This window comes from Lemur catta, chromosome 7 (genome assembly GCF_020740605.2).
Source record: "Lemur catta isolate mLemCat1 chromosome 7, mLemCat1.pri, whole genome shotgun sequence".
NCBI classification, from domain to species: domain Eukaryota; kingdom Metazoa; phylum Chordata; class Mammalia; order Primates; family Lemuridae; genus Lemur; species Lemur catta.
In genome coordinates, this window is record NC_059134.1 from 100,419,294 (window position 1) to 100,444,246 (window position 24,953).

Below are 24,953 nucleotides of genomic sequence, written 5' to 3' on the forward strand. Positions count from 1 at the left end.
CACAAGGGCCAGGCTGCGTAGACGAGGCTCTGAGGTTTAACCCCAGGCGCCCCCTACACCCATTGCCGCCGAGGCCCAGCAGTTTGGCTGCATCTTAAGCGGGCGCTTTAGCGCGACAAGTGATGAGCCCTCGGTCAGCTCGCCGGCGGGAGCAGACGAGGCCGTGGGCCTTGGTCGTCCCATCGGTGCAGCAAGATCCGCAAAGCTCCTCGATCCAAGCACTGGTGGGAGGTCTGGTCGCTCCCCTTTCCCCCAGCTGCATCTACACTGGGGTGGATAGGGAATTAAGCAGCAACCACCAAAAGGCACCGTTAGCGATTAGGAAACCTGTGTGAAGCTCAGCCACCCAGCCTTTGCGGGCGCAGCAGATCCGGGCCTTTCCCTGCGCAGGGCGGGCGGTTGCAGGCTAGCGGCCCTGGCTTTGCTCCAGACGGAGCCCAGGGTGACATCACCAAACTCCGCCGATGGGCGGGAGGGAGCCCCGAAATCCCCTAAAAACATAGTGAGTAATCGGCGGGCCCGCCCTCCAGGCGGGGCCGGGACCGAGAGCGAGCCGAGTCGCCCGCAGCGCCAGCCCCGGCAGCCCCGGGAGCAGCCTCCCGGCGGACGGCCTCGCCATCTCCGTCTGCGCGCGCACTCGTTCCCGGCCCCCGGCAGCGGCGGCGCGCGCGGCCTCTTCTTCTCCGGCGCAGCCCGCACTCGCTCCTGGCCCCTGCGCGGGGCGGGGGTGGCGCAACGCGCAGGCGCGGCCGGATTCCGGGCAGTGACGCGGCGGCGGGCGCGCGCGGCGCATTTCCGCCTCTGGCGAATGGCTCGTCTGTAGCGCACGCCGCGGGCCCAGCTGCGACCCCGGCCCCGCCCCCGGGACCCCGGCCATGGACGGTGAGGGCGCCCTCTGACCCCGCGGGGTGTCTGAGCCGGGGCTGCCGGGGCTGTGGCGGGAGCGGCCACACCGCCCTCCGCCCCTTGCTGCGCCGACGGGCGCTGCGCAGGGAGCGGCCGGCCTGATGGTGGCGCGGCGCGGGGCGGGGCAGGCGGCGAGGGGTCTGACTCAGTTTCCCCTATGGGTGGAGGGGGGCTTTGACTCATTATTCTCCCTGGGTGGGAGTGAGGGGTGAGCCTTGACTCAGTTTTCCCCCACGGTCTATGGGGGCAGTTCTGACTTAGTTTCCTTGTTAGGGGAGAATGTATCTGACTCAGTTTCCTCTCAGGATGGGGGGGCGTGGAGCGTGCCCTTCCTCAGTTTTCCTTATGAAAGGAGAACAGGCCCTGACTCAGTTTCCCTCAGTAGAGAAAGGACTCCTTCCAGTTTTCCCGTAGGAAGCAGGTGCTTCTGGCTCCTTAACCCGCCCCCCTTAGTTTCACCACAGGTTCTAGGGAGGTCCTACCTCAGTTTCCCTCGGAGGGAGCCTGGCTCCATCACCTCTCCATGGATGGGGAGCAGGTTCTCCCTGGTGAGACTGGGGAGTGGGCTTGTGCTGACCCTTGTCTCCCTCCTCTTTCAGACCTGTTCCCCCTCATCTTCCCATCAGGTAAGTGGGCCTTCCTCTGTGGTTGGGAGGGGGCTCCCCAGGGTTAGGGGCTATGGGGGCAGCTGCCTGATGGGGCGGCCCTGTCTCCCTGCAGAGCCAGCCCAGGCTTCTGGCCCCTATGTGGAGATCATCGAGCAGCCCAAGCAGCGGGGCATGCGCTTCCGCTACAAGTGCGAGGGCCGCTCAGCGGGCAGTATCCCAGGCGAGAGAAGCACGGATACCACCAAGACCCACCCCACCATCAAGGTCAGCACCTGCTTCCGGTGATGGGGTGGGGGGCATGGGGTATAGAGGGAAGGCATTGTGGAACCCCAGCAGGCTTGCCTCTAGGCCACCATGCCCTCTGTGTCTGGGAGTCAGGTTTAGAATTCCTGGGCCTCCAGAGTGCTCTCTGTACTTTGGACAGATCAATGGCTACACGGGACCAGGGACAGTTCGCATCTCCCTGGTCACCAAGGACCCCCCTCACCGGCCTCATCCCCATGAGCTTGTGGGGAAAGATTGCCGGGATGGCTTCTATGAGGCTGAGCTCTGCCCCGACCGCTGCATCCACAGGTGAGCTCCGAGCAGGCCAGGGCATGGAGGGTGAGGTGGGGGGACAGGAGGCAGGGCAGTCGAGTAGCTACTACAGTGTTACTCTTTTCTGGACATAGGGAGAATTCCTCCCTCCTTGCTCTGTCCCCAGCTCTGCAAGCAGACTTCCTTTGTCGTGAAATTATCTATTTGTGTGTCCACTCTCTCTAGCAGATGTGAGCTCCATGGGATAGGGATGAGTCCCTAGTCACCCCTGAACCCCTGGTCCCCATGACTGGAAGGGCAAGTGCCTGAATGTCACATCTCCCATATGAGAAAGAAAGCCATTGAACCAAAAGTCTCCCCTGGAGCTGACATTCCGGTTGACAGAGACAGGCCATAAATAAATGTACAAATAAATAAACAAGGCACTGTCAGAGAGTAATAATTTCAGTGTTGAGAATAAAGTAGGACAACAGGTTGGAAGGATAACCTGCGCTGAGAGAGGCAGGGGAACTGGTCTCATCACTTAGGACTGGGAGGTCAGGGAGGCCTCTCTAGCTAAGATTTGAGTGGTGAGAAAGAGCAGAGGAGCACAGAGAGAACATTCTGAGTGGCATGAACAAGTGCAAAGACCTTGAAATGGGAATGGGCTTATGTGTTTGGAGAATGGAAAAGAAGTCCCTGTGGCTGAGTGTAGGGAGCCAGCAAGGAGGCTGGCAGGGGCTGGGGTGTGCAGGGGCTTGTCAGCTGAGGTGGATAGACGAAGAAGGGGCAGACTGGGCAAGGCAGGAGGGTCCAGGCTCTGCTGGAGACAGCGGGACAAATGCTTGGGGGTGCCTCAGTTTCCAGAACCTGGGTATCCAGTGTGTGAAGAAGCGGGACCTGGAACAGGCCATCAGTCAGCGCATCCAGACCAACAACAACCCCTTCCAAGGTGAGGGCTGCAGAGGCAAAGACCTGAACCTGCCTACAGCACCCATACCCTCTGTCATCTCCCCCAGCCTGCCTTCTCTGCATGTCTCCCTCATTGGCCAAGACTCACAGTACACATGGGATCTTTTGCCATTGGGAAACTGAGGCCTGGAGAGGGGATATGACATTCAGGTTCACAGTAGAGTCAGTGATGGGTTTTGAACCTTGTCTTTCTCCTTCTCTAGAACTTCCATTTCACATACCCACAAAGAACCCTCACACCTCAGAGCTCTCTGCACCCCAAAACCCCAGATTTCTACCCTTCCACCCCTGCTCTCCTGACCATCTATTTTCCTGGCAGTTCCCATAGAAGAGCAGCGTGGGGACTATGACCTGAACGCTGTGCGGCTCTGCTTCCAGGTGACAGTGCGGGATCCATCAGGCAGGCCTCTCCGCCTGCCACCTGTCCTCTCTCATCCCATCTTTGACAACCGTGAGTGGTCAGGGAGCCGCAATAAGGGGTGAGGGGTGGGCCTGGGTAGGAACAAGGGGATTGAGGTGGGTGTGGCCTGCGACAGGAGCTCACACTTCATTCAATCATCTAGCGTATTTGTCTCCTGTGCCCAGCTCTGTGCTGGCAGGGAAGGCAGGGCAGAGAAGACCCAGAGCTGCCCTAGAGGTGTAGCTTCCAGCCTGGCAGGGAATCTGAGGGGAAACTTTCATTTTCAGTATCATGTGATGAGAGAGTGGTGAGCTCACAACTGTGCTAATGACTCTAGGAAATGAAGTCCCGGGAACAAGATAACGTTAGAGAGTAATAATTCAGTCATGGAAGCTCACAGATGAGTTGGGCCGACACTGATCAACTACAGTCATTAATTAACCAACCAGTAGGAAGAATGAAAATAAAAGGGCTCTGGAGTCCCAAGGACAGGAATCCAGGATAAACCAGAGGTTAGGAGAGAAGCGCTCATTGCCAAGGTGGATATGAACTGGGCCTTGAAGATTGCTTGAGTCAGGTGGAGAAAGAAAAGGTGTGAAAAGATTGCTTCCCACTGGACCAAAAGGTGCATGAGGGCGGAGATGTTTAGCTTTTGTGCGTGGTTGTATTCTTACTTGGAATAGTGTTTACCACATAGTAGGTAAATAGTTGGTTAATGGAATGGTCTGACTTTGGCTGCAAAGATGTGGGAGGCAAGCTCTGGGCAACCTTGACTCTAGGGTAGGCAAGGATGTTGCATCTCCTGCAGGCCACCCCAGGGATCTTCTTTTCTTATTCTTATACCCCAGGCGCCCCCAATACTGCTGAGCTCAAGATCTGCCGTGTGAACCGAAACTCCGGGAGCTGCCTTGGTGGGGATGAGATTTTCCTGCTGTGTGACAAGGTGCAGAAAGGTACACACCAGGAGGCAGGGCTGGACTGTCTGGAGCAAGAGGTAAAGGGTAACACTGAGCAGAGATGGTAAATGTCAGATAACTGGCTTCAGACACTACCCCCAGTGCCTCAGAGGCTTCAGGTGGGCAGCAGGGTGACGTATCTCAGGAGACAAGCATCAGAAGTTGGTGGGGGGAGGCTCTGGGGAGGTTAGACATGCTGACCCACACTGCTACCCCATCTCCTGCAGAGGACATTGAGGTGTATTTCACGGGACCAGGCTGGGAGGCCCGAGGCTCCTTTTCACAAGCTGATGTACACCGACAAGTGGCCATTGTGTTCCGGACCCCTCCCTACGCAGACCCCAGCCTGCAGGCTCCCGTGCGTGTCTCTATGCAGCTGCGGCGGCCTTCCGATAGGGAGCTCAGCGAGCCCATGGAATTCCAGTACCTGCCAGACACAGGTACACAGCCGGGGAAGGTAGCAGCAGGGCTGCTGGGCTCCACCCAGTGAGAGGCCAGGGCTGGATGTCTGGGGCTGTAGTTGAGGGAGGGCCAAAACCTAGAGTCAGAACTTGGGATTCACACAGTAATTGGAATCCATTTCTTGTTTCATTTACTAGTAATGACAGCCAAGACTTATTGAGCTCATGCCACACATCTGCCCTTGATCCAGGCATTTCAGTGAATTCCCTGATTTTAATTTCTCATTAGCCTGTTGAGATAGGAAATAGCATCTGACTTACCTGAGCTCACATAGCTAGTGAGTGACAGAGTCAGCATTTGAACCCAAGCCCTTGGCTCCTGGGTCCTGTTGCCATGCTGTGTGTCCCTGTTGTCATTGTCATACAGCCCAGCCACATTTTGACCAAGACTTTAAGTGCCCACTTAGGACCAGGGCATGTGCTAGATGTTGGGAATTACAAAGATGAATAAGACATTCCCTGCTCTTCAGAAGCTCAGGCACATGAGAAAGACAAACATGCAAAACAGATCCTCAGGTCACAGAGTGACATGTGAAATGGAGCTGTGTGTAGCGTGCCATGGGAGCACAGAGGCAGAGAGCTGGAGACGGCTGTGTGGAGGAGGTGGCATTTAACTTGGAGAAAGAGACAGAAGTTCTCCAGGCAGGTGGTCCAGCACCTGGAAGGGCAAGGTGTTGGCGAATGCACGGCCTGTTCGGGGGCATCTGAGTGGTGGGAGCTGATGTTGGGCTGTTAGCAGGCCCAGACAGAGGAGGGCCTTGTTAGGCTCAAGGCCTTCATCCAGGGTTTCATCTGAAGGCAGTGGGAAGCCACCGAAGGTTTCTAAGCAGAGCAGTGCCATGAACAGATCTGGAAGTTCACTCTGGTGGCCGTGTGTAGAGGATCAAAGAGGGAGAGACTCAGAGCAGGGAGGCCATTCTGGAAGATGTTGCAGTAGTCCAGGAAGAGAAGATTTGGCGTGAACCTTGCACAAGGAATGGCAAAATGAGAAGATCACATCTCCTACTGCTGTCCTGCGTGGTTACCTGTCAGGACCATGGCTTTTTTGCACCTGACACATACGAAGCTCAGTCCTTTGGGATGCCTGGCCCCCAGGTCTTCTCATGACTGGCTCACACCAGTCTTTCCCTGACCACCTCTAAATTAGACTCCACTCCCTGACCTCACTTGTGGTATTGTTACATCACCTTGTTTATCTTCCTCGGAGCTCCTGTCACTTCTTGAGATTTTCTTGTATGTGTATGTGGTTTTGTCGCATCCCTCTTTTCACTAGGATGTCAACTTCTGGGGAGCAGGCACCTTGTGTGCTCACGGCCATATCCCCAGCAGCCAGGAGGGAGGCTGATGCATAGTAGGCGCGTGATAAATATGTGTCAGTGGCAGGGGATTAGAGAAAGGAAGATGTTGGGGATGATTCCAAGGTTTCTAGCTCTGGTGATAGGGCAGACAGATGGTCAGGGAACACAGGAGGGGAAAGAACCAGGTTTCTGAGGACAGAGCATGAGGTTGGCTTTGGACTGATGGAGGTAAGGTGCTTCAGAGTTACTGAGGTACTGCAGTAGTTAGACAGTTCTGAAAGCTATGACTGAAGTATCAAACCATTAGAGATAAGAATGAAAGTTTGCTGAAGTCTTAATCAAGCCTGTTGTGCCTCAGCTGGCCCAGAGTGCAGAGATTACTGCCAGGCCTGGATCAAGGCTGGAGATGAGCCGAAGGCTAGGGCCCCTGTGAGGGCTCCTGTTCCCCAGAGCACAGCCCCTTTGCTTGTCATCACCCATGTGGCCTTAGAGGGGCAGATTCAGCCAACAGAGGCCTTCTCAGAAAGCTGTGGGATTCTTCGAACTGTTGAGGGTCAAACAGTGTCACATAGCTCTTCTCATTTCTTGGGAAGGTTGGGACATGGGTCTTGGGAAAGCCCAGCTCCTCACCTTCCTCCTGAGGGGCCTTTGAGAGTGTTGGGGCCCCAGCTGAGGAGAGCAAGTCCCACTTCTCCCCATTACTTTGCCAGATGACCGTCACCGGATTGAGGAGAAACGCAAAAGGACATATGAGACCTTCAAGAGCATCATGAAGAAGAGTCCTTTTAGTGGTGAGATGGGGAGTCGGGAGAGCCAGCGAGAAAGGCAGTGGGTGGGGAGGGGATACCCTGGGGAGGCACACCCCAGGAGCTGAGAACTGACCCAGCCCTTGCTCTGCAGGACCCACCGACCCCAGGCCTCCACCCCGGCGCATTGCTGTGCCTTCCCGCAGCACAGCTTCTGTCCCCAAGCCAGGTAAGGATCTCCTTTTGTCCTGCTAGAACAGGTTCACATCTGTTCAGCCTGTGGTTGAGACACCTCCTGGGAGGGAGATGAGCAGAGGAATTGGCCTCAGCAGCAGGTGTCTGAAGCCTGCTGTCTGTTGGGCCTGTGTTTCTCAGGGGGTGGGGCCTGGTCACCTCCGTCAGAGTTATCTGAGGAGCACAGAGAGGTGCAGGTTCCTGGGCCCCATGACAGACCTATTGAATCAGAGGCTTTGGAAGTATGGCCCAGGAACCAGCAAATTCCTAGGATACTAATGCTTGCTGAAGTCTAAGAACCATTATGCCAGTTAAACCCCATATTGGATACCTTGGGATACAGAAGTTAAAAGTACAGAATCTCTGCCCTCAACTCTCAGTTGAATTAGGGGAACAAAAGGAAAAAAAACACCTCTAAAGTAGCAAGATGTATGTGCTGGTATGTGGCTCAAAAAAGAGTGACAAGCTGGATGTGGTGGCTTATTCCTGTAATCCCAGCACTTTGGGAGATTGAGGCAGGAGGATGGCTTGAGGCCAGGAGTTTGAGACCAGCCTGGACAACACAGTAAGACCCTGTCTCTACAAAAAATTAAAAAATTAGCCAGGAGCGGTAGTGCACACCTGTAGTCCCAGCTACTTTGGAGGCGAAGGCAAGAGGGTGGCTTGAGCCCGGGAGTTCAAGCCTGCAGTGAGATATGTGATTGCATCACTGCACTCCAGCCTGGGCAACAGCAAAACCCTGTCTCTTAAAAAAAAAAAAAAAAAAAAAGAGTGACAAAGTGCCCACTTAAAGCTCCTACTAACTTGGTGCTCTGAAGGCTCATTGTCTCTCAAGGCTTGGTTTTTCAGCTGGAAAATGAGGAGATCAGCTAGTCTCTGAAAGTGTCCCTTCCTCTAAAAGGCTGGGAGAGATTTAAGAGGTCAGGGATAAGAGCTTTGTGGGCTTGAGTACTCAGGGAGGGCTCAAAAGAGAAGGTATGGCTAGAAGTGGACCCTATAAGCTGGGTAAGAGGAAGGAGCTAGGGTGATGACAGGGACTCCACAGGGAGGGGTTGGTCCTAAGCATTATGGAGAGGGGCTGGGCTACAGAGGACGGGGTGGCTCTCTGGGGCTTGCTCTGACCCTTGCCTCTCTGTTCTCTCCTCCAGCCCCCCAGCCCTATCCTTTCACGTCATCCCTCAGCACCATCAACTTTGATGAGTTTTCCCCCATGGTATTTCCTTCTGGGCAGATCCCAAGCCAGGCCCCAGCCTTAGCACCAGCCCCTACCCAAGTCCTGGCCCAGGCCCCAGCCCCTACCTCAGCCATGGCCTCAGCTCTGGCTCAGGCCCCAGCCCCTGTCCCAGTCCTAGCCCCAGGCCCTCTTCAGGCTGTGGCCCCCCCTGCCCCCAAGCCCACCCAGGGTGGGGAAGGAACACTGACGGAGGCCCTGCTGCAGCTGCAGTTTGATGCTGATGAAGACCTGGGGGCCTTGCTTGGCAACAGCACAGACCCAGCTGTGTTCACGGACCTGGCATCCGTCGACAACTCTGAGTTTCAGCAGCTGCTGAACCAGGGTGTTTCTATGGCCCCCCACACAGCTGAGCCCATGCTGATGGAATACCCTGAGTCTATAACTCGCCTGGTAACAGGGTCCCAGAGGCCCCCCGACCCAGCTCCCAACCCTCTGGGGGCCTCAGGGATCCCCAACGGCCTTCTATCAGGGGATGAAGACTTCTCCTCCATTGCGGACATGGACTTCTCAGCCCTTCTGAGTCAGATCAGCTCCTAAGGGGGTGATGCCTGCCTTGCCCAGAGCACTGGTTGGCAGGGGATTGAAGCCCTCCCAAAGCACTTACAGATTCTTGGAGGGGGGCGGTGTTCCAGCTGCCCCCAACTTCTTTGGTCTTCCAAAGAAGTTTTTGTCTTCCTTAGTGGGGGTTGCATTTTATTCTTTTATTGGCAGTCTCTGTATCTCTCTTTTTGGAGGTGCTTAAGCAGAAGCATTAACTTCTCTAGAAAGGGGGGAGCTGGGAGGATTCAATCTCTTTCTTCCCCTATGCTGATGTTCAGCTCCCTTCTCTCTACAGAAACTCTGGGGGCCTCCATCCCCATCCTCTGGCTTCTAGTACTCTCCTAGAGAGAGGAGCAGGCTGGAGCTATGGCTTTTGAGGCCACAAAGCCTTATTATCAAGTGTCTTGCTCACATGATGGATTTGTTACACCTTTATCTGAAATAATGCCCCTGTTACCAGCCCCTCTATGGCACTAGCATTGTCCCTGTGCCCAACACCAGCATTTGAGGGGCTAGCCTTCCTGCCCTGCAGAAGTCTCTGCCAGCTTTCTTTGCTCAAACTGTGTCTGAAGGGAACTGGTGGGGTAGTGCTGGCTCTCTCTGGGATCCAGGGGGGGTTAGGTCTGAGACTTCCCTGCTCCTCCTTTCTCAAGTGCCTTAATAGTACGGTGAGTTGTTTTGAGTGGGGGAGGGCAGGCTGGCAGCTCTCCAGTCAGGAGGCAGTTTTCATGGAAGAATCAAAGTACTTGGACTCTTGCTCTTTCTACTCTGATTGAATAAATTTGTTGCCAAGCTGCCTAGAGATTTGCCTTCTTTCGGCAAACGATGAGCACACACTTTGCTGGTCATGTCAGGCCCAACATCAGTGATAGTTGGATGAATATGCATGCACACTGTCACCTGGAAGCTTGCAGTCTGAGAAACCCTTAGTTACAGTCTGGTGGATGAAAACAGGCAGCTGTGGAGCGTGTGAGGGGGCTGTCCCAGTGCATTGAGAGCCCACTGGCTGTGGGGATGGAGCAGTTTTGGGACAGTCTTCCCAGAGGCCCCATTAGTTCAAGGTCTTAGATCAATAGAGGGTGGATCTCGCAGAGCGGGTTAACCAGTGTTTGGAGTTGAGTGGGGTAAGAGAGACGATGTTAAATTTAATGGGGTCAGGCTGTGAACGATTCAAGAAGTGTGGGCTGGTTGGGTGTGGTGGCTCACGCCTGTAATCCTAGCACTCTGGGAGGCCGAGGCGGGTGGATCATTTGAGCTCAGGAGTTCGAGACCAGCCCAAGCAAGAGTGAACCCCCCCCCTACTAAAAATAGAAAGAAATTAGCTGAACAACTAAAAATATATAGAAAAAATTAGCCGGGTATGGTGGCGCATGCCTGTAATCCCAGCTACTCGGGAGGCTGAGGCAGGAGGATCGCTTGAGCCCAGGAGTTTGAGGTTGCTGTGAGCTAGGCTGACGCCATGGCACTCTAGCCCAGACAACAGAGCGAGACTCTGTCTCAAAAAAAAAAAAAGTGTGGGCTAAGAATTTTGGACTTCATCCCTTGGGTGGCCGTGGGAGTGTTTGCCTCTGTTGGGGAAGGAGTGATGCCAGGTAAAGGTCTACCCCTGCGCCACCTATGCTTTCATACCCTCTTCTGGGAGGCCCGGTGAAATGTTAACCCACAGCCTCAGGAAGCCTAAAAAAAGGCGAGGACACAACCCACAGGGCTACAGCTGGACGTACTTCCGGCTTTGCCAAGCGCACGCGCAGCAGCGAAAAGCATAGGCCGCATGGGGGGAGGAGGTGGGCCTGCCCTCTTGGGCGCGCATGCGCACAGATAGCGTTCAGAGATGGAGAAACCAGGTAACGCGCTTCGGGAAAAATCCCTGTGCTGAGGCCTACGACGTCTAAGTTCCGGGCTTCGCACTGTTGCGGGACAGTGACGGCAGGGGCAAAGGGTTATCATTCGTGGGCAGCGCTCCAAAAGTTAGCGGCTCTCCTGGGAACACAGTAGTCCCCGGGAGCAAACTGCGACGGACGGTGCCCACGAGAGAAGCTGCCGGGGGACAGCGGAACGTTGGGGAAGCGGAAGGCATCTAGAAAGTCGAGCTCGCGCTCCTACCTCTACTCGGGGGCAGGCGGTGTCAGGGGCGGGGACTTAAGCAAGAGTGAGCCAAGCTCAGCAGATCTGCGGAGCGAGAGGCGGAGCCCGAGGCGGTGGTGGCCGGGTCAGGACCCCGCAAACCTGCCGGAGAGCGCCCGGGAGGCGGGCTCGGGGCGGGGCCGCGCCGGGTGAGAAGCCTTCTAAGGCCTAGGGAGCGGGTGGCGGAGCTGCGCGGAGTCACAGTGAGTCCAGGTCCTCCAGTCCAGGCTGCGCCTCCCTCTTCTTGTCTTTCCCAGTCAGGCCCCACAGTGACCTCCAGACCTCTCATGGTCTTTCTCACACTCCCTGAGTGATCTCATCATGCTCGTAGCTCACCAAGTTCTAAATCCTGTCTCCAGCCCAGACCTCTCGTCCCTGCGCGCCAGCCCCTGAACATCACTCTGACATCCCTCAGGCCTCCCACATTCACCCGGTTCCAAATGACCTCAACCATGTCCAGTCTGGCCCCACTTTCCCCTGTGTCAGCCATGCCTTGCCACCCTCCCTCCAGGGGTTCCAGCCAGAAACCTGGCCACTACTGTGGATGCCACCTTTTCTCCCCTAGCAGTTTGCATCCAATTCCTCATGAAGTCCTGGAAAATCTGCCCAGTTCCCCCCATTGTCACCACTACCTCCTACCGGACTGCTGCTGCAGCCTCCTCTCTGGCATCCCAGCAGCCAAAGAGCTCTGACACTCAGATCTCACCCCATCACTCTTCCTTTAAACATCTATCAGCCACATGACCAGATCCCAGTTCTCTGCAGACACACCCTCAGAGAGTGACCACAGCCTTCTGCACTGTCCATGAGGGCTGCTCACTATAGTCCACAACCAGAAAAAACTGGCACACTGTTGGGAATTGCTAATCCAGGATCCCTACTGTACCCTTCACAACCCCTTCTGATCCAATTCCAGCTTCTTAGACCCTGGGGTCCTGCATGTGTCCTGACTCCTGTCCAGTAGGCCCCAGACTGTTCCTGCCAGATACCTTCAATATCTCTGCCTGGTGAACTTCTACTTAACCTTCAAAACACAGGCCTCATTTTACCTTCCCCAGGAAGTCTTCCTGATCCCCAGATGCTCTGTTTCTCAGAGCCTAGCTCATCCTGCCAGCACCTAAGTGAACAGATCCAGGGCCTAGGTCTCAGCAGTGAACTTCAACCAGCTTGGGGAAGGGGCTGGCATAGGCATGTGATGTTGGGCAAGTCAGTGTTCTGTCTGGGCCTCTGGTCCAGAAAACAGAGTTTAGATCAAGTCCAAGTTTGGAGCTGATGATGCCATTCATGGGAAAGGCTCAGCCTCGTGAGGAACAGAGCGGGTGGCAGGCTGGTGAGCAGAGAGGAGTCAAGGGCCCATTTCTTGTGGGACATGGAACACCCCCAGGCAACTGAGGCAGAGGAGCTGCTTCCTCTGGGATCAGGCCCTGTAGCATGTGGCCAGGTGGTTGAGGGAGTACCAGGCTTGGGGGCTCAGTGACTACAGAGAGGAGAGCAAGGCTTGCACAGGGGCCGGGGGGTGGGGGGGGAGGCCATGTGAGGCATGGCCAGGCTCTCTTTGACCACCAGGCTCCTCCCTCCCTTGCCCTGCAGTCTACTCTGTTCCTCTGCCCCAGATCTCAGCCCCTTAGGTTTGGTTCTGGGGCTTAAAGAACTAGCTGGGTAGGTATGAGGTTTGGCCACCTGCTTCCCAACAGAACCAAATAAATGTTTGTGGGAGAGAAGCCAAGGGGTGGCCTAGCCTCAGAGACCCCCTCAGTGAGTGCCAGCTCAACCCTAAGCCAGTGGCCCCAGGGCCTGCCCTAACTGGTCCAGGGAGCTTGGCTGCGGCCTCTGGGGGCAAAACCCCTTCCCCATCATGTCTTGAACACATGTACAGATACAAATAGCAGTGGCTTCTTTACTCCCTGAAATCTCTTTTTCTCCAAAGAATATTTACAAACAGGGACAGGGTGGGAGCAGCTTCCACCACCAAATAACGGGTTGGGGAGTGGGGGGCAGTGCTAAGATGCGCCTTTGCGCAGGGAGAGAGTTCCTGAGGAGGGCTGAGGGCCCAGGATGACCCTGGAGCCCTAAGGGCCCAGGAGGTTCCAAGCAGGCCCACAGCCAGGCTGAGGCTGGACAGGGTGGCTCAGGCCAGGTCAGTGGTGGGTGAGCCCAGCTGCTTGGAGGCCAGGAGCAGGCGGGTGGCTGCGCTCTCCGATTCGGCCTGTAGCCGCCGATTGTTGTGCCTCAGGCTCCGTACCTCCTCCTCCAGGGCTGCCTTGTCTGCCTTCTCCTGGGGCAGGCAGGGAGGAAGGCATCAGAGCAGCCGACCCCTTTCCAGGGGCAGCCCCGTGACTCCCCACAACCCCAGCCCACCCCTCACCTTCTGCAGGTCCTCCTGTAGCTTCCTGAGCATGGACTCCAAGTGAGAGACCTTCTCCGACAGGCTTCCAGGCTCTGGCCTGAGGACACAGGGGTCAGGACTCAGCAGGACCAAGGCAGGGGCAGCACCATGGCCAGCCCCCAGCCCTGCCTAATGAGAGGGGCCCACCCTGTCTCCTCAGACTGATGCGTGTGTGGAAGCAGAGCATGACTCCAGGGCACAGGCAGGAAGGTGGGGTCACATGGGCATGGGACAGGGGCTTACTCAGCATCAGACTTTGGAGTTCCTTTGGGGTCTCCACTCTCTGGGATGGGCTGTCCTATGGGGATAGAGGGACCACACAGGTAGGTCAGAAAGGGAGAAAGAGCACCATCTCGGCTCCCACCCCCAGTGCCCTGGTAGCCTCACCCTCCCGGGACAGCGACTCCAGAATGGTGTTGCAAGTGGTGGCGATCTCTGAAATGGACTGCCACTCGTCCTCCAGGGTCTCGCTGGCTGCCTCCGACATGACTGCGGGCATGAGGAGTGGGCTCAGCCGGGGGACTCAGGAGCATCCCCTACTCTCCTCCTAGACCCTCCTACTCCAGACTCACTCTTACTGATGGAGTTCCGCAGAGACAAGGTTCGTGGCAGAAAGGAGGCCCTCAGTTCTGGGGCTGGGTCGCCCTTGTCCTCAGAACCACTGAGGCTGCTGGGCCCATCCTGGGGGACAGAAGTAGATGTGGATTCAGTGACACCCATTGTCACCACTGTGCCATTGGACTCCAGAGCCTTATTTCTGCTCACCTGGGTGGGGGGTGTCTCCCTGTCAGCACTGGGTGTTGACGACTTGGCTGTGGTGGCCAGGAGGAGGTCTGGGGTGGTGTTGGGCAGGACTGGGGCCTCATCTGACAGGGAGCTGGGGAGAGCAGGGGGCTCAGAACCGGAAGTTACTGTTACAGAGGCCTGGAGGGGAGGGAAGGCCAAGAGCATGCACCTGCGGGGTGAGGGTGAGTTCTGGCTGTGCAGGAACTCAGTCCGCTCCTCAGCCAGATCCCGAGGCCCTGGCAGGCCACCATCATCCTGCAGGCACAGGTGCAGCAGCTGCTTTGTGACAGGCAGCAGGACCACTCTGGGGGCTTCCTCCTCCACTGGCTCTGGGGCCCCTCGCCGGCTGGGCTCCTGCAGAGACAGCCTGTACAGCTCGGAAAAGCTCCTGGTGGGGGAGGGGCAGAGGCAGTCAGGACTCCACACTCCCTGGAGTCCTGCATCACCAGCCCCACCTCCAGCTGCTACCCAGGCACTTCCAGGAGGAGAGCTCCTCAAATGCCTGGACAACAGTGAAAAATGTCTGCCTGGTTACTGGCCATTTTTCCAAACCATGGTTCAAATTCCAGCGCTGCCCCTGTGTATCCTGAGCAAATCACTCTGGACATCAGTTTCTCCATCTGTGAAATGGAGATAAAGTCCCGACCCCATAGCATGCAGTGAGAGTTCAAACAACAGATAAACAGCTTGACATCCAAAAACTACTGCCTGGAGCCAAGTCCAACCCTTTTCTTTTTTAAGCAGATGTACCTGTTTCTGTACTCCTGTGAGCTAAGAATGGCTTTTACATTTTAACTAGTTGAAAGAAATCAACATATTTCATGACCCGTGAAAGTCATATAAAATCCAAATTTCAGTGTCCATAAATGAAGTTTTACCAGAACACTTAGTAAAGCTTTAGCCACACTTACTCGTTTACCTACAAGGACAGAGTAGCTGTGGCAGAGACCAGATGGCCCAGAAAACCTAAAATATTTACTGTCTGGCCCTTTACAGAACAAGTTTGTTTGTACCTGGCTTAGCACAGTGAGGAATCCATCGTGTGTGTGTGTGTGTGTGTGTGTGTGTGTGTGTGTGTGTGTGTGTGTGTGTGTGTGTGTGTGTGTGTGTGTGTGTGTGTGTATGGGGGAGCTAATGCTAAAAAAAAGATAATGGGGGTTGCTATTTGATCTTTTGAGCACTGAAAACAACGTGCTTAATTGGTTCCATTAGACATGTGAGGAAAGTGCAGTTCAGAGATCGAGAGGTGAGATTCTCTGCAGAAGGAAAGACATCCACATGGGATTCTGGAGAGAAAGAAAACTCCTAGCGACACGGGCTGGATGGTAGCCAGCTGCCCAGTCCTCCCGCGTCCCTGGCACGCTGACCTGCGGGGCCGGCCGCTCTCGTCTGGGGGCAGGACGGTGACGCAGACCTTGGGCGCCGAGCGCAGCAGGTGGGCTGCGGCCTCGGGGCCCAGGCTGGGCAGCGTCTGGCCGCACACGCGCAGCAGGCGTGCCCCGGGCCGCAGCCCCGTCGTCTCGGCGAACGTGAAGCGCTCCACGTGCGTGACGAAGCCCTCGGCGTCCACCTCGAAGCCCAGGCGACCTTGGCCGTCGCGGGGAAGCGCCAGCTCGCGAGTCTCGCAGCCGCGGCTCACCAGCTGCGGGGCGGAGCGGGGCGTGGGCGGGGCCGCCCCAGCAGCGCCCCCCGGACTCAGTACCCCGCCGCCCCGAACTTTCCATAGCCGCCAGGGGAGCGCTGGCAACCCACCCAGCACATGTGGGCCTGAGGCTCTGAGACCAGAATTGGCTTCCCCGAGGGCCGCCAGTGCCCGCTTAGCCCAGCTCCCAGTCTGGCTTTGCTCCCTCGCCTTTCCTTTTCGCAGGAGAGTGGCAGGAGAGGCGACAGGAGAGAGGGGTTCCAAAGCAGGCTCCACTCGACTGGCACAGGGCTCCGGGAGTCGAGTGCCCAGGCATCCCGCGCCCACTCCCAGGCCTCCGTTCCCCCCTCAGGCTCACCTGCAGGCGCGCCACCACCTCGCCCACCGGCTGGCCCGGAGGCCCATCGAACCGCAGCGTGATCGCCTCTCCGCGGCCGTGGTACAGGTCGAGCTGCTCCTCGGAGAAGGTCCAGGCCAGCACGTCGCGACAGGCACAGTTGAACACTACGCGGCCGTCGCGCGGCGCCACCAGCACAAAAGCCTCGGCCGAGATGCCCAGTAGGCAGGGCACCTCGGCGCCGTAGGGGTCGCCCGCCTCAACCCCGGCTGCGACTCGCGCCCCGGGCGCTGCGCGCACGCCCCACACCAGCGCGCCCGCCGCCTGCAGCTCGGCGCCCGGGCCCCGAGGAGCCGCCCGGCGCCTCCCGCCCAGGGAGGGCAGGCCGAAGCGCGAAACGGAGTCCAGCGACGTAGTGGTCACCTCGTTGGTGGCCAGGTCCTGCAGGTACTGCTGGCGTGTGCGCGTGGCCATGGCGTGGAACTGGCGTGCGTGGCCCGCCGCCTGCTCGCCATTGAGCGCCTTGGCCAACAGGAAAGCTCGGAAGTCGGCGTTGGCCGCGAAGGGGCCTCCGCCAGGGGGCAGAGCTGGCCCAAAGGCCGGGGTGTCCTGGGTGCGGCTCACGGCCACCCTGCGGGGAGGGATGCGGTAGTGAGGGGCACCAGGACGCGGTGCCCACGGGAGACCTGGGACCAGCCGGGGGCCCACCTGTAAGAGGTATATGGAGTGCAGGGAGCGTGTGCCCGCACCACTAGAAACACGTGCTGGAAATGCGAGCGGATGGTGGTGGGGCAGAAGGGTTTGCTGCCAGGCTCCTGGAACACGATGGTCACAATGTCGTTGCCAATGTGGCGCTTCCGCAGGAGCTGGGGGTTAGATGGTGGGATCTTGGGGGGAGGCCATGTGCCCCGCCAAGCCCATCCTTATTCCGGCAGGGCAAAGCCAAGGCACCAATAGCTCCCCGCTTGCCCAGGTGAAGGCCTGGGGTGTTTGTGAAGGGACCATCAGAGCAGAGGGTTATTGGGGTCAACAGCTCAGGCCAACTAAGGCTCAAATATTGCCACCCACACAGCACCCTCCAAGATTCCCAGGAAGCCGCACCCCCTTCCTCTCCCCACACTCACCTGCTGCTGGTTGTTAGGGGTGTAAGGCAGCATCGTGGACACGTGGAACATGATCTCGTGGTCCTGGTATGTGGTGTAGAGGGAGTGTGTGCCCGTGGAATCCGCTGTGGCCAAGGAGTTGGGGACACAGAGGGAAAGCAAGAGGAATCTGGGTGGCTTGAACCTGCCATTCCTGCCTGCACTCAGGAGCCTGCTCTGCCCCAACCAGCAGGTGGCCAACCTCTCATGCCACCGGCCAATGCCCAGGCCATGAGGTCCAGGGACCTCGGCCTTGGCTGTCCCTTTCCCTCCCCACACAGGCTCCAGCCCCGTGCTGGGGTGCAGGGGCATCAGGATTGGGGTGCTGAAATAGAATGAAGACAGAAATGGAAAAGTGGTCTCAGATGGAGGCAGGGGACGGGTATCCCAGAAAAGGACAGATGATGGCCCAGGCACAAGTGTATGGCATGCTTGGAGAGTGGGAAGCAGACAGGAGATGCTCAGTAAAACACCTCCCTGGGGCCCTGGGATCCTTCCAACCAGGGAGGCAGGGACACCCTCGTCTGCCCCTCACCTGCACTGAGTCTGGGTAGCTGGAACGTGTTCTGTGGAGGAGTGGTGTCCCCAAACCACCTTGGCCCCAGCTCAGGCCATAGGGTGCTCAAGCCTTGGAGACAGTCCCAGCCCCTCCTCTCAGCCCATAGCTTGGCCCTTGCAGCCCTGACTCAAGTCCTTAGCTTACCCAAAGAACTCTCCAGTCCCCACCCCCAGCCCCAGGACAATATGGACAAAGGAGTGACAAGGAAGTTAGTTCTGACCAAAGAAGTTTGCCCTCAGCCTGGGTCTGCCCTGCCCCTCCAGGCCCCTGGGCCTCACTTTTGGTGTCCAGCTGGGCCCGGTAACTCTCAAAGCCTTTGAGCCGCACCACGTCGCCCAGCAAGGTGAGGAACTGCGTGAAGGCTGGTCCTGCCTCCTGGTTGTTGTACATCTCCTCCTCTGAGCCCTGGCCCGCCCGGCAGTACAGGATGCCCACCTTGCGCTGGAAGCTCAGCTGGAAGAGGGGGTGGAAAGAAGGCATAGGCCTCAGTCCCCCCACCAGCCCTACCCCCACTATGTCACAGGGAATAGACAGGACACTGGCCTGGAGGCTGGGCTGCCTGTGTGTGTGGCCACTTGTGCCCCTGCCTGTCAAGTGGGTATAGTCTGTCCTGCTCCTAGTGCTCAGGAGGTGGGGAGAGGAGGTCCCAGGTGAGAAGGGATGGGAGGGAGTGGTTCTCACGTGACAACAGAGGAGATAATTCACAGAAAGGACCCTGCACACAGTACACTCCCAATAAATGTTCACATTGTCATCTTCCTTATCTCAAGGCCGGACTGTCCTCTCCACCCTTGAATCCAAGGCGCCCGCACCCCAGCCTCTGGAGGCCTTGAGCCATGTGCCACCTCTGCCCCCTCTGTCCTGTTTCTGTGCCCTCTCTGCTCCCAGTTCCTTTCCGTCTGCGGATAACCATGCACAGCTCAAGGTGCTCTGACCCCATTCAAACAGCCCGGGGCTCCCCTCCAGCTCTCACCTCCCTTCTTCATAGCTAAGCTTGTCCACCCTCAGTCCCCACTTCAATTTCATTCCTCCCAGCCCCCTGCCGCCCAGAGATGTGGCCCCCTCTTGGCCACAGTTGGCACTGGGGACAACTGGAACCTCACCTTGCCTGGGCCCCCAGGCCTGGGCCTCTTCTCTACCCACTTGATTGCAGCTCCTCCCCCCCAGTGGCTGCAGCAGCCACCTCCATCATCGGAGAGCACCTCCATCTCCGCCTCCAGCCCAGACCCCCTCCCACACTCCAGAGCCATTTCTCCAGCTTCCTGGATGTCCTTGTCTGGCACCTGGCACCTCACCTCTTTGCTGTGACTCCCCTACCCTGCTCCTCCTCCACAAAAATACCACTCCCAGCAGCCAGGCAATTAGGGCAGCTCAACACTCCACACCCTTCGGTCAGCCACAGGGGCCACCCACTCTGACCCCGGACTAACACCTCCTCTTCACCTCCACCACTGTCACCACGATGTCTAGCCTGGACAACTGCAAGAGCCTTCCACCTGGCCCCCTCCTCCTCTAGTCTGGTCCAGAGGGCTACTGTACCTCTCAGGTGTGCTTTGAATCCTTCCACAGCTCCCCAGTGCCCACAAGAACAAATGCAAGTTTCTCCCCATCCCCTCCCTGCCAAGCCCTACTCCAGCCACACTGAATGGTACAAATGTGACACACCTTCAGCCTCTAAACCTTCACACAAATTGTTACTTCTGCCCAGAAAACCCAGGCTTGAGCTCTTGTGTTTCCTCCGTGCTGGGAAACCCTGGCCTAGGAAGAGCCATCAGCACTGCCTTTGAGCCCTCGACACTCCCCTTCCGTTGTTCTGTATTTCAACAATTCTGTGGGTCTCCCTCCCCCACCCAGCTGTGAGCTACTCAAGGAGAGCACCTGGTCTGGACCTGTCCCCAGCATCCAGTCTGGGGCCTGGCACCAAAAAGGGGTGAGGAAATGTTTGTTGAATGACTGATGGGTTGAATGACACAGGGGAGGAGACTCAGCCAGTGGGCAGCTTTCAGCACAGGGAATGACTTCCAACTGGCCTAATGTCCCAGAGTGGAATGGGCAGCTCCGGGAAGGAGTGAGCACTACAAGTTGAGAGGAGACCAAGCAGAGGCTGCAAGGCACATTGGCCAAGAATGCTGAGGGGACTGCAGGAGTGGTGGGGTCAGTCAAACCGGGACTTCTAGGGCTGTAAAGTACATATGCATCACCTCGGGATCTTTTTACAAAGCAGACTGTGGTTCAGTAGGGCTGGGGCGGGGCTTCAGAATCTGCATTTCTAACAAGCTCCCAGATGATGTGGATGCTGCTGGTCTATAGCCCTGACTTGGAGAAGCAAGGCTCTAGATGACTTTCGATGCCTTGTGTCTGAAAAGCTAGCTCTACTGGGGTCACTGCCCAGCCCAGGATCAGGGTCAGGGCCGGGGGATTGGGAGCTGGGCACCCTGGGTTCAGACTGGGTCTAGCTGTAATGCTGGGGGCTCCCCGGCCACTCACCACTTGCTCGTCCAGTGTGAGCAGTGTGCGAGGCACCTTGGGTGAAGCTGAACCCAGCCGCAGACAAGTTGGGCTCAGCCGCGGTGCCACGTGCTCCAGAAGCTTCCTTGGTGACAGGCCTCGTGGGGGCCCTGGTGGCAGCACATCCTCTGAGATGGTACCTCGAAGGGTCCGGAGCTGGGGAGGGGAGATGTAGGGGTGCTCAGGATCCATACAGGGTGTGGGGGAGGCAACCCACGGCCTGATTCCATGACCCCAGCCCACCTGTGTGGTCCGCACGATGACTCGGTAGCTGTGCAGGGCGGCCCCTCCGCTGCCCTCCTTCTCCTCCCGCCGCAGGCTCACTGCCACTGGGCCGAGCACCTCGTCCAGCCCGAAGAAGTTCTGGTGTTCTAGGGGGCCGTACTGTGAATGATTCGTCCCACCCAGGCAGCCCGCTCTGGCTGAACCATGCCCATCACTAAGTCCGGCTCCAAGCTCCAGCTTACCACCAGAGTATAGGGCCCAGGCTAAGTCCCGCCCCTCTGTAGCCCCGCCCACATCACACCTTGTCCCAGACCTAGACTCAGTGACCTGCTCCTGGGCCTAAATCCTGTCCTGGCCCCGCCCACCATGCCCATATTCCCTCTTCCCTGTCCTGGAACCCTGTCTTGGCAGGAATGGTGAGAACATGGTTCCCAGGTTCAAGGTTTTCAGGCCTGAGTCTTCATCTCACAGGAATGTAGACAGGGACTCTCCCCAAGCCTGGAGTGCTGTGAGGATGAACCAGATGGAGACAGAGGGGTGCGCCCTGGCTGAGGGTGAAAGGCCAGGGCTGGCCTTAAGGAGGTGGCTATAGGTGGGTCCAGAAGGACCTCAGTTCAGCTCCTGATCCTTCTTATGGCCAGGGACTTCCTACTGTGTGCATTGCAGTGACAGGGACTTCTGCCCCTCCCTGGGACCTCTGCCTTCCCCTCACCTTTGCCGTAGAAGTACTTGCGGTAGTAGCCAGCACCCAGGTCTGCGTGCTCCAGGCTGTAGGCCGAGGTTCGGTTCTGTGGCTCCTCCAGGATGGACACGGCCGCATTGGGCAGCATGGGGGGCACAGGTGGGGACACTGGTCCACCCAGGCCTAGCTCACCCTCACCCCCAAGCTCACACACAAAGCCAGGCGCCCCAAGCAGCAGGTCCGAGCTGGTGGCCTGGTCCTCAGCTGAAGCCAAGATCCCAGAGCTGGCCTCAGTGTGGCCCCCCGTCCCCCGTGGCCTTGGAGCCCAATCAAAGAGCAGGCTCTGCACGTCATAGTGGGCAAACCATCGGGGCTCAAGCACTGGCGGGAAGGCAGGCTCCGGTTCCTCTGCTGGCAGCCCCAGCAGTGCCAGCGGGTCAGTGAAGAGCCGGTTGGAAGCTGCAGCAGGCCGGCCAGCCTCCTCATGGCTGTGGGCGCGGGCACGGGGGCTGGCTGGCGTGGGGGGTCTGGCTTCGCCTGCATCGCTGCCGCTGCGCAGGAGCGGGCTCCGGGCTGGCCTCTGCTCAAAGGTGTGTGGTGTCAGTGGGGGCCGTGCTGGCTGGCGCAGCTTGCGGGCGAAGAGGTCATCCGTGGGCGCAGGGGCCATGCCCCGCCGAGGGCTCCCCACACCACCGGCCCACATGGGCGTGCTCTGCGGGCCTGACTCTCCAGGGCCCGGGCTGCATTGGCAGGCACAGGTGTTTAGTGCCCAGCCGGCAGGCAGAGGCTGCGGCAGCAGTTCCTGCCCTGAAAGAGGAGGGGGCTGCTCAGAGGGACCTGGGGAGAAAACAGGAACCCCAGCCCCCAACCCGGTCCTCCACCAACTGGGTTGGCTTCCGGCCCCCTCCAAGACCATCAAAGCTGCTTCCGCTTTCCTGGCCACTTCCTCGTCTGCCTAGGGCTGAGGTTTCCAGCCCCCTCTAGGGCTTAGCTGGGCAGAACCGGGGGCTGTGCTATTGGACCTTGCCCCAGGGGCCCTAGAGCCTGGGCAGCCCTGGGGCTGCCAGGTCCCCTAGAGCCTGGGCAGCCCTGGGGCTGCCAGGTCCCCTTGTTCCCATCCACACATCTTGACTTTGACCCAGGCTCAGAGTAAGGGTCCCACAAAGGACTGGCCCAACTGGACAGACAACTTGTTTCGGCTGGGACGGGAAACCCATGGGACCACTGGTGTCTGGGTCCTGCCTGCTTGACAAAGGGAGGACGTCCTGTCCCCAGAGACCTTCCTCCCTGCCCCTCCCACTTCCTCCAGAGTCCCTGGGGAGCTAAGCACCCAGAGGCCTGGTCTCAATGCCCTAGCCTTCCCAGCCTCAATACCTCAAGGACACAGGGGTTTCCGGGGGCAGCAGCAAGGCAGCAGGAATGGCAAGAGGACTTCCTTCTGTACAGGAAGTGGCCCCAACGCTGGGCTCAGTTCCCTCCCCAGCCTCCACATCCTGACAAAGGTGCTGGGGTCACACCAGCTCAGTCATGGGACCCAAGTCATCCTGACCTCAAGGACAGGCCCAGGCCCACCCTCTTGCAGCTACTATGCCCATGCCTGGGGAAAGACAGGGAGTCATGCTGACCCGGCCCCCTTGCTGGAAGTGGGACCCCTGGGGACCTCCGCCTACTTCGTCTCACTGATGTGGACAGGCTAGTCTGAACCCCATGTGACAGAAGGTCAAAGTGAGATGCTCTTGCCTGAAGCAATTCTATGTCAGAGCTAGGATCTCACCTGGGTCTGCCAGTCTCCAGGGCCTAAACAGAGCTGCACCTGCCCACTCCTGTCTGCGTGGTGTGAGATGGGTGGGGGTTGGGCTGAGGCTCAAGGTCTCACAGGATGTAAGACTGAGACACCCAAGGCCCCAGGGACCTGCTCAGTGCGGAAATGTGACGAGGCAAGACACAGGTGCCAAAGGTGGGGTGAGAACTTGAGGGTAAGGCTTGTCCCAGTAAGCCCTGGATGGAGCAGGCAGCCAGGACAGGGACCTGGGCACCCTCCACTGGGGTACAGGCATGTGATGCTGGGTCTCTGTGTGTCATCCAGTGGCATCACATGGAGCTGGGCTCCATGTACCCCTTGGCTGGGGCCTCCAGAACCAAGCAAGTGTAGGCCTCCCCAGCTCCAGGTGCCTCCTGCCTTGGTTTCTCCTAGGATAAGCTCTGATGCTGACCTTGAGCCTCTGTTTTCTCATCTCTGAAATGGGGTTAACTACTTCTGTCCCCTCCAAAGACCCTTAGGAGGTTGAAAGGAGAGTGAGGCAAGTGTAGCTAGTCATATATGTGCATAGTGGATGCAGGCCCTGGCCGCATGTGCCAAGCTCTGGGCACATGCATGCTTGAGCCTAAGCTATGGTGTGTGTGGGGGGAGGTGAGAGGGCATGAGGGAGGGGTCTATGCAGGCCCAGCTCCAAGTAGGATAAGCTCTGCACGCTGTGGGTAAGCTCTGTTGATGTGCGCACTCCCAGCTCATGGGCTGCTTCTTGCTCTGGCCCAGTGCCGGGCTCTGGCCCTGCTGTGGAGGATGTTCTTGGGCTCTGCTCCCCACCCGGCAGCTTCACACAGGGTCCATTGAGGCCGGGACATTCCTTGAGGCCTGTGTCACTGAGGGGGGGTTGGGGGGAGGAGGCCTGCCCCACCCCCACAGATCCGGAAGGCCTGGCTGCCCCAGGAGGAGGCGCTGGCCACTTCCCAGCACATCTGGAGGTCATGACCCCATTTCTGCTGCCAGGGGGCGCGACAGATGTTTCCTCCCAGGCCAGGACAGAGACTGGGGGGCAGTGTGCAAAGGCTGGGGAGGAGGCCAGGCAGGGAGAAGGGGAGCCCCAGAATAGGGGGAGCCCCCCACACACTTGGCAGCAGGGGCAGTCGCCAGCGGCGCCAAGAGGAGCTAGCAGCCGCTGCATCCATTCAGCTCACTGGCCCGGCTAGGCCGTCCCGTAGAGGAGGGAGTATAGGTGAGTGGCCAGAGGCAGGGGACTGGACAAGTTGACTCGGGACTGAGCTGGAGGCCGGACGCTGGGAGTGTGCAGCCGGCGAACGTGGCAAGGAACCCCCCACACACACACATGCACACCCCACCAGGGCCCACGGCCAGGCCACCTTCTCCCCTGACCGGCCCGACGGCGGTGTCTCCCGTCCCCCGCTCCCACCAGTACCTCTGGGGCTCCCGCCCGGCCGCCGCCTCCCGCGCTGGGGTCCCGCTGCCGCTCTCCCGCTACGGCTCCCGGCGCCGGCTCCGCCTGGGGGCGGGGCCGCGGCAGAGGGGGCGGGGCCGGCCGGGAGCCGGCTGCAGCGGGAAGCGCCGCGGGCGGGGACTCCAGGCCTGGCGGTGGTCAATCCTGCACGCAGTCCCAAGGCATGCCCAGCCCCGGCGAGCGGTCGAGCCTCCAACTGCCATACTGTCTGGGCCCATTTCCTCCGCTGAGAAATGAGAACAAGTGTACCCACCCTCCAGACCAGCCTGGAGAGCTAGAGGAGTGGTGTCCAGCTCCCAGCTGGCACACAGCAGGTGCTCAAGGAGTGCGATAATTTTTTTGAGCACTTAGCACCGGGACCTGGGTAATTGCTCTACTCATGCCGTTTCATTTATTCTTAATAAAACACCTTAGGTGTTACCATCTCTTTATGGCTTGGAGCAATTGAGATTCAG

The 24,953-nt window shown here is 58.3% G+C and overlaps 2 protein-coding genes across 5 annotated transcripts; one reads left to right on the forward strand and one right to left on the reverse strand.

The window, feature by feature from the left end:
* The first annotated feature begins 596 nt into the window (after positions 1-596).
* On the forward strand, positions 597-9,667 carry RELA (RELA proto-oncogene, NF-kB subunit). 3 transcript variants are annotated; one of them, XM_045556001.1, is made up of 11 exons: positions 597-882; positions 1,506-1,532; positions 1,627-1,778; positions 1,939-2,087; positions 2,891-2,982; positions 3,322-3,453; positions 4,251-4,355; positions 4,586-4,798; positions 6,828-6,908; positions 7,018-7,092; positions 8,246-9,667. In XM_045556001.1, the coding sequence occupies exons 1-11, from the start codon at positions 876-878 to the stop codon at positions 8,866-8,868; spliced, it is 1,656 nt and encodes a 551-aa protein (XP_045411957.1). In that variant the 5' UTR covers positions 597-875; the 3' UTR covers positions 8,869-9,667. The 3 variants fall into 3 exon arrangements, with proteins under 3 accessions (XP_045411957.1, XP_045411956.1, XP_045411958.1); XM_045556000.1 differs by having other exon boundaries at positions 755-882; positions 1,627-2,087; XM_045556002.1 differs by lacking the exon at positions 1,939-2,087 and having other exon boundaries at positions 758-882.
* Positions 9,668-12,866: 3,199 nt separating this feature from the next.
* On the reverse strand, positions 12,867-24,539 carry SIPA1 (signal-induced proliferation-associated 1). 2 transcript variants are annotated; one of them, XM_045556004.1, is made up of 16 exons: positions 24,460-24,539; positions 21,293-22,069; positions 20,599-20,726; positions 20,335-20,511; positions 18,126-18,300; positions 17,271-17,374; positions 16,855-17,012; positions 16,168-16,777; positions 15,535-15,809; positions 14,337-14,555; positions 14,147-14,258; positions 13,954-14,062; positions 13,769-13,855; positions 13,625-13,679; positions 13,361-13,439; positions 12,867-13,270 (listed from the first exon to the last, which is right to left on the reverse strand). In XM_045556004.1, exons 2-16 carry the CDS (start codon positions 21,963-21,965, stop codon positions 13,124-13,126), a joined length of 3,108 nt encoding a protein of 1,035 aa, XP_045411960.1. In that variant the 5' UTR covers positions 21,966-22,069; positions 24,460-24,539; the 3' UTR covers positions 12,867-13,123. The 2 variants fall into 2 exon arrangements, with proteins under 2 accessions (XP_045411960.1, XP_045411959.1); XM_045556003.1 differs by having other exon boundaries at positions 13,769-13,870.
* Positions 24,540-24,953: the final 414 nt, after the last annotated feature.

Bases quoted from the DNA above. Each gene is read 5' to 3' on its own strand.
- RELA (XM_045556000.1), top strand. From the start codon at position 1,651: ATGTGGAGATCATCGAGCAGCCCAAGCAGCGGGGCATGCGCTTCCGCT. The intron at 3,454-4,250 runs GTGAGTGGTCAG...CTTATACCCCAG, and splicing joins TCATCCCATCTTTGACAACC to GCGCCCCCAATACTGCTGAG. The intron at 4,356-4,585 runs GTACACACCAGG...CATCTCCTGCAG, and splicing joins GTGTGACAAGGTGCAGAAAG to AGGACATTGAGGTGTATTTC.
- SIPA1 (XM_045556003.1), bottom strand. From the start codon at position 21,965: ATGTGGGCCGGTGGTGTGGGGAGCCCTCGGCGGGGCATGGCCCCTGCG. The intron at 17,013-17,270 runs GTGAGTGTGGGG...TCTAACCCCCAG, and splicing joins CCCCTAACAACCAGCAGCAG to CTCCTGCGGAAGCGCCACAT. The intron at 15,810-16,167 runs GTGAGCCTGAGG...TCCGCCCCGCAG, and splicing joins AGGTGGTGGCGCGCCTGCAG to CTGGTGAGCCGCGGCTGCGA.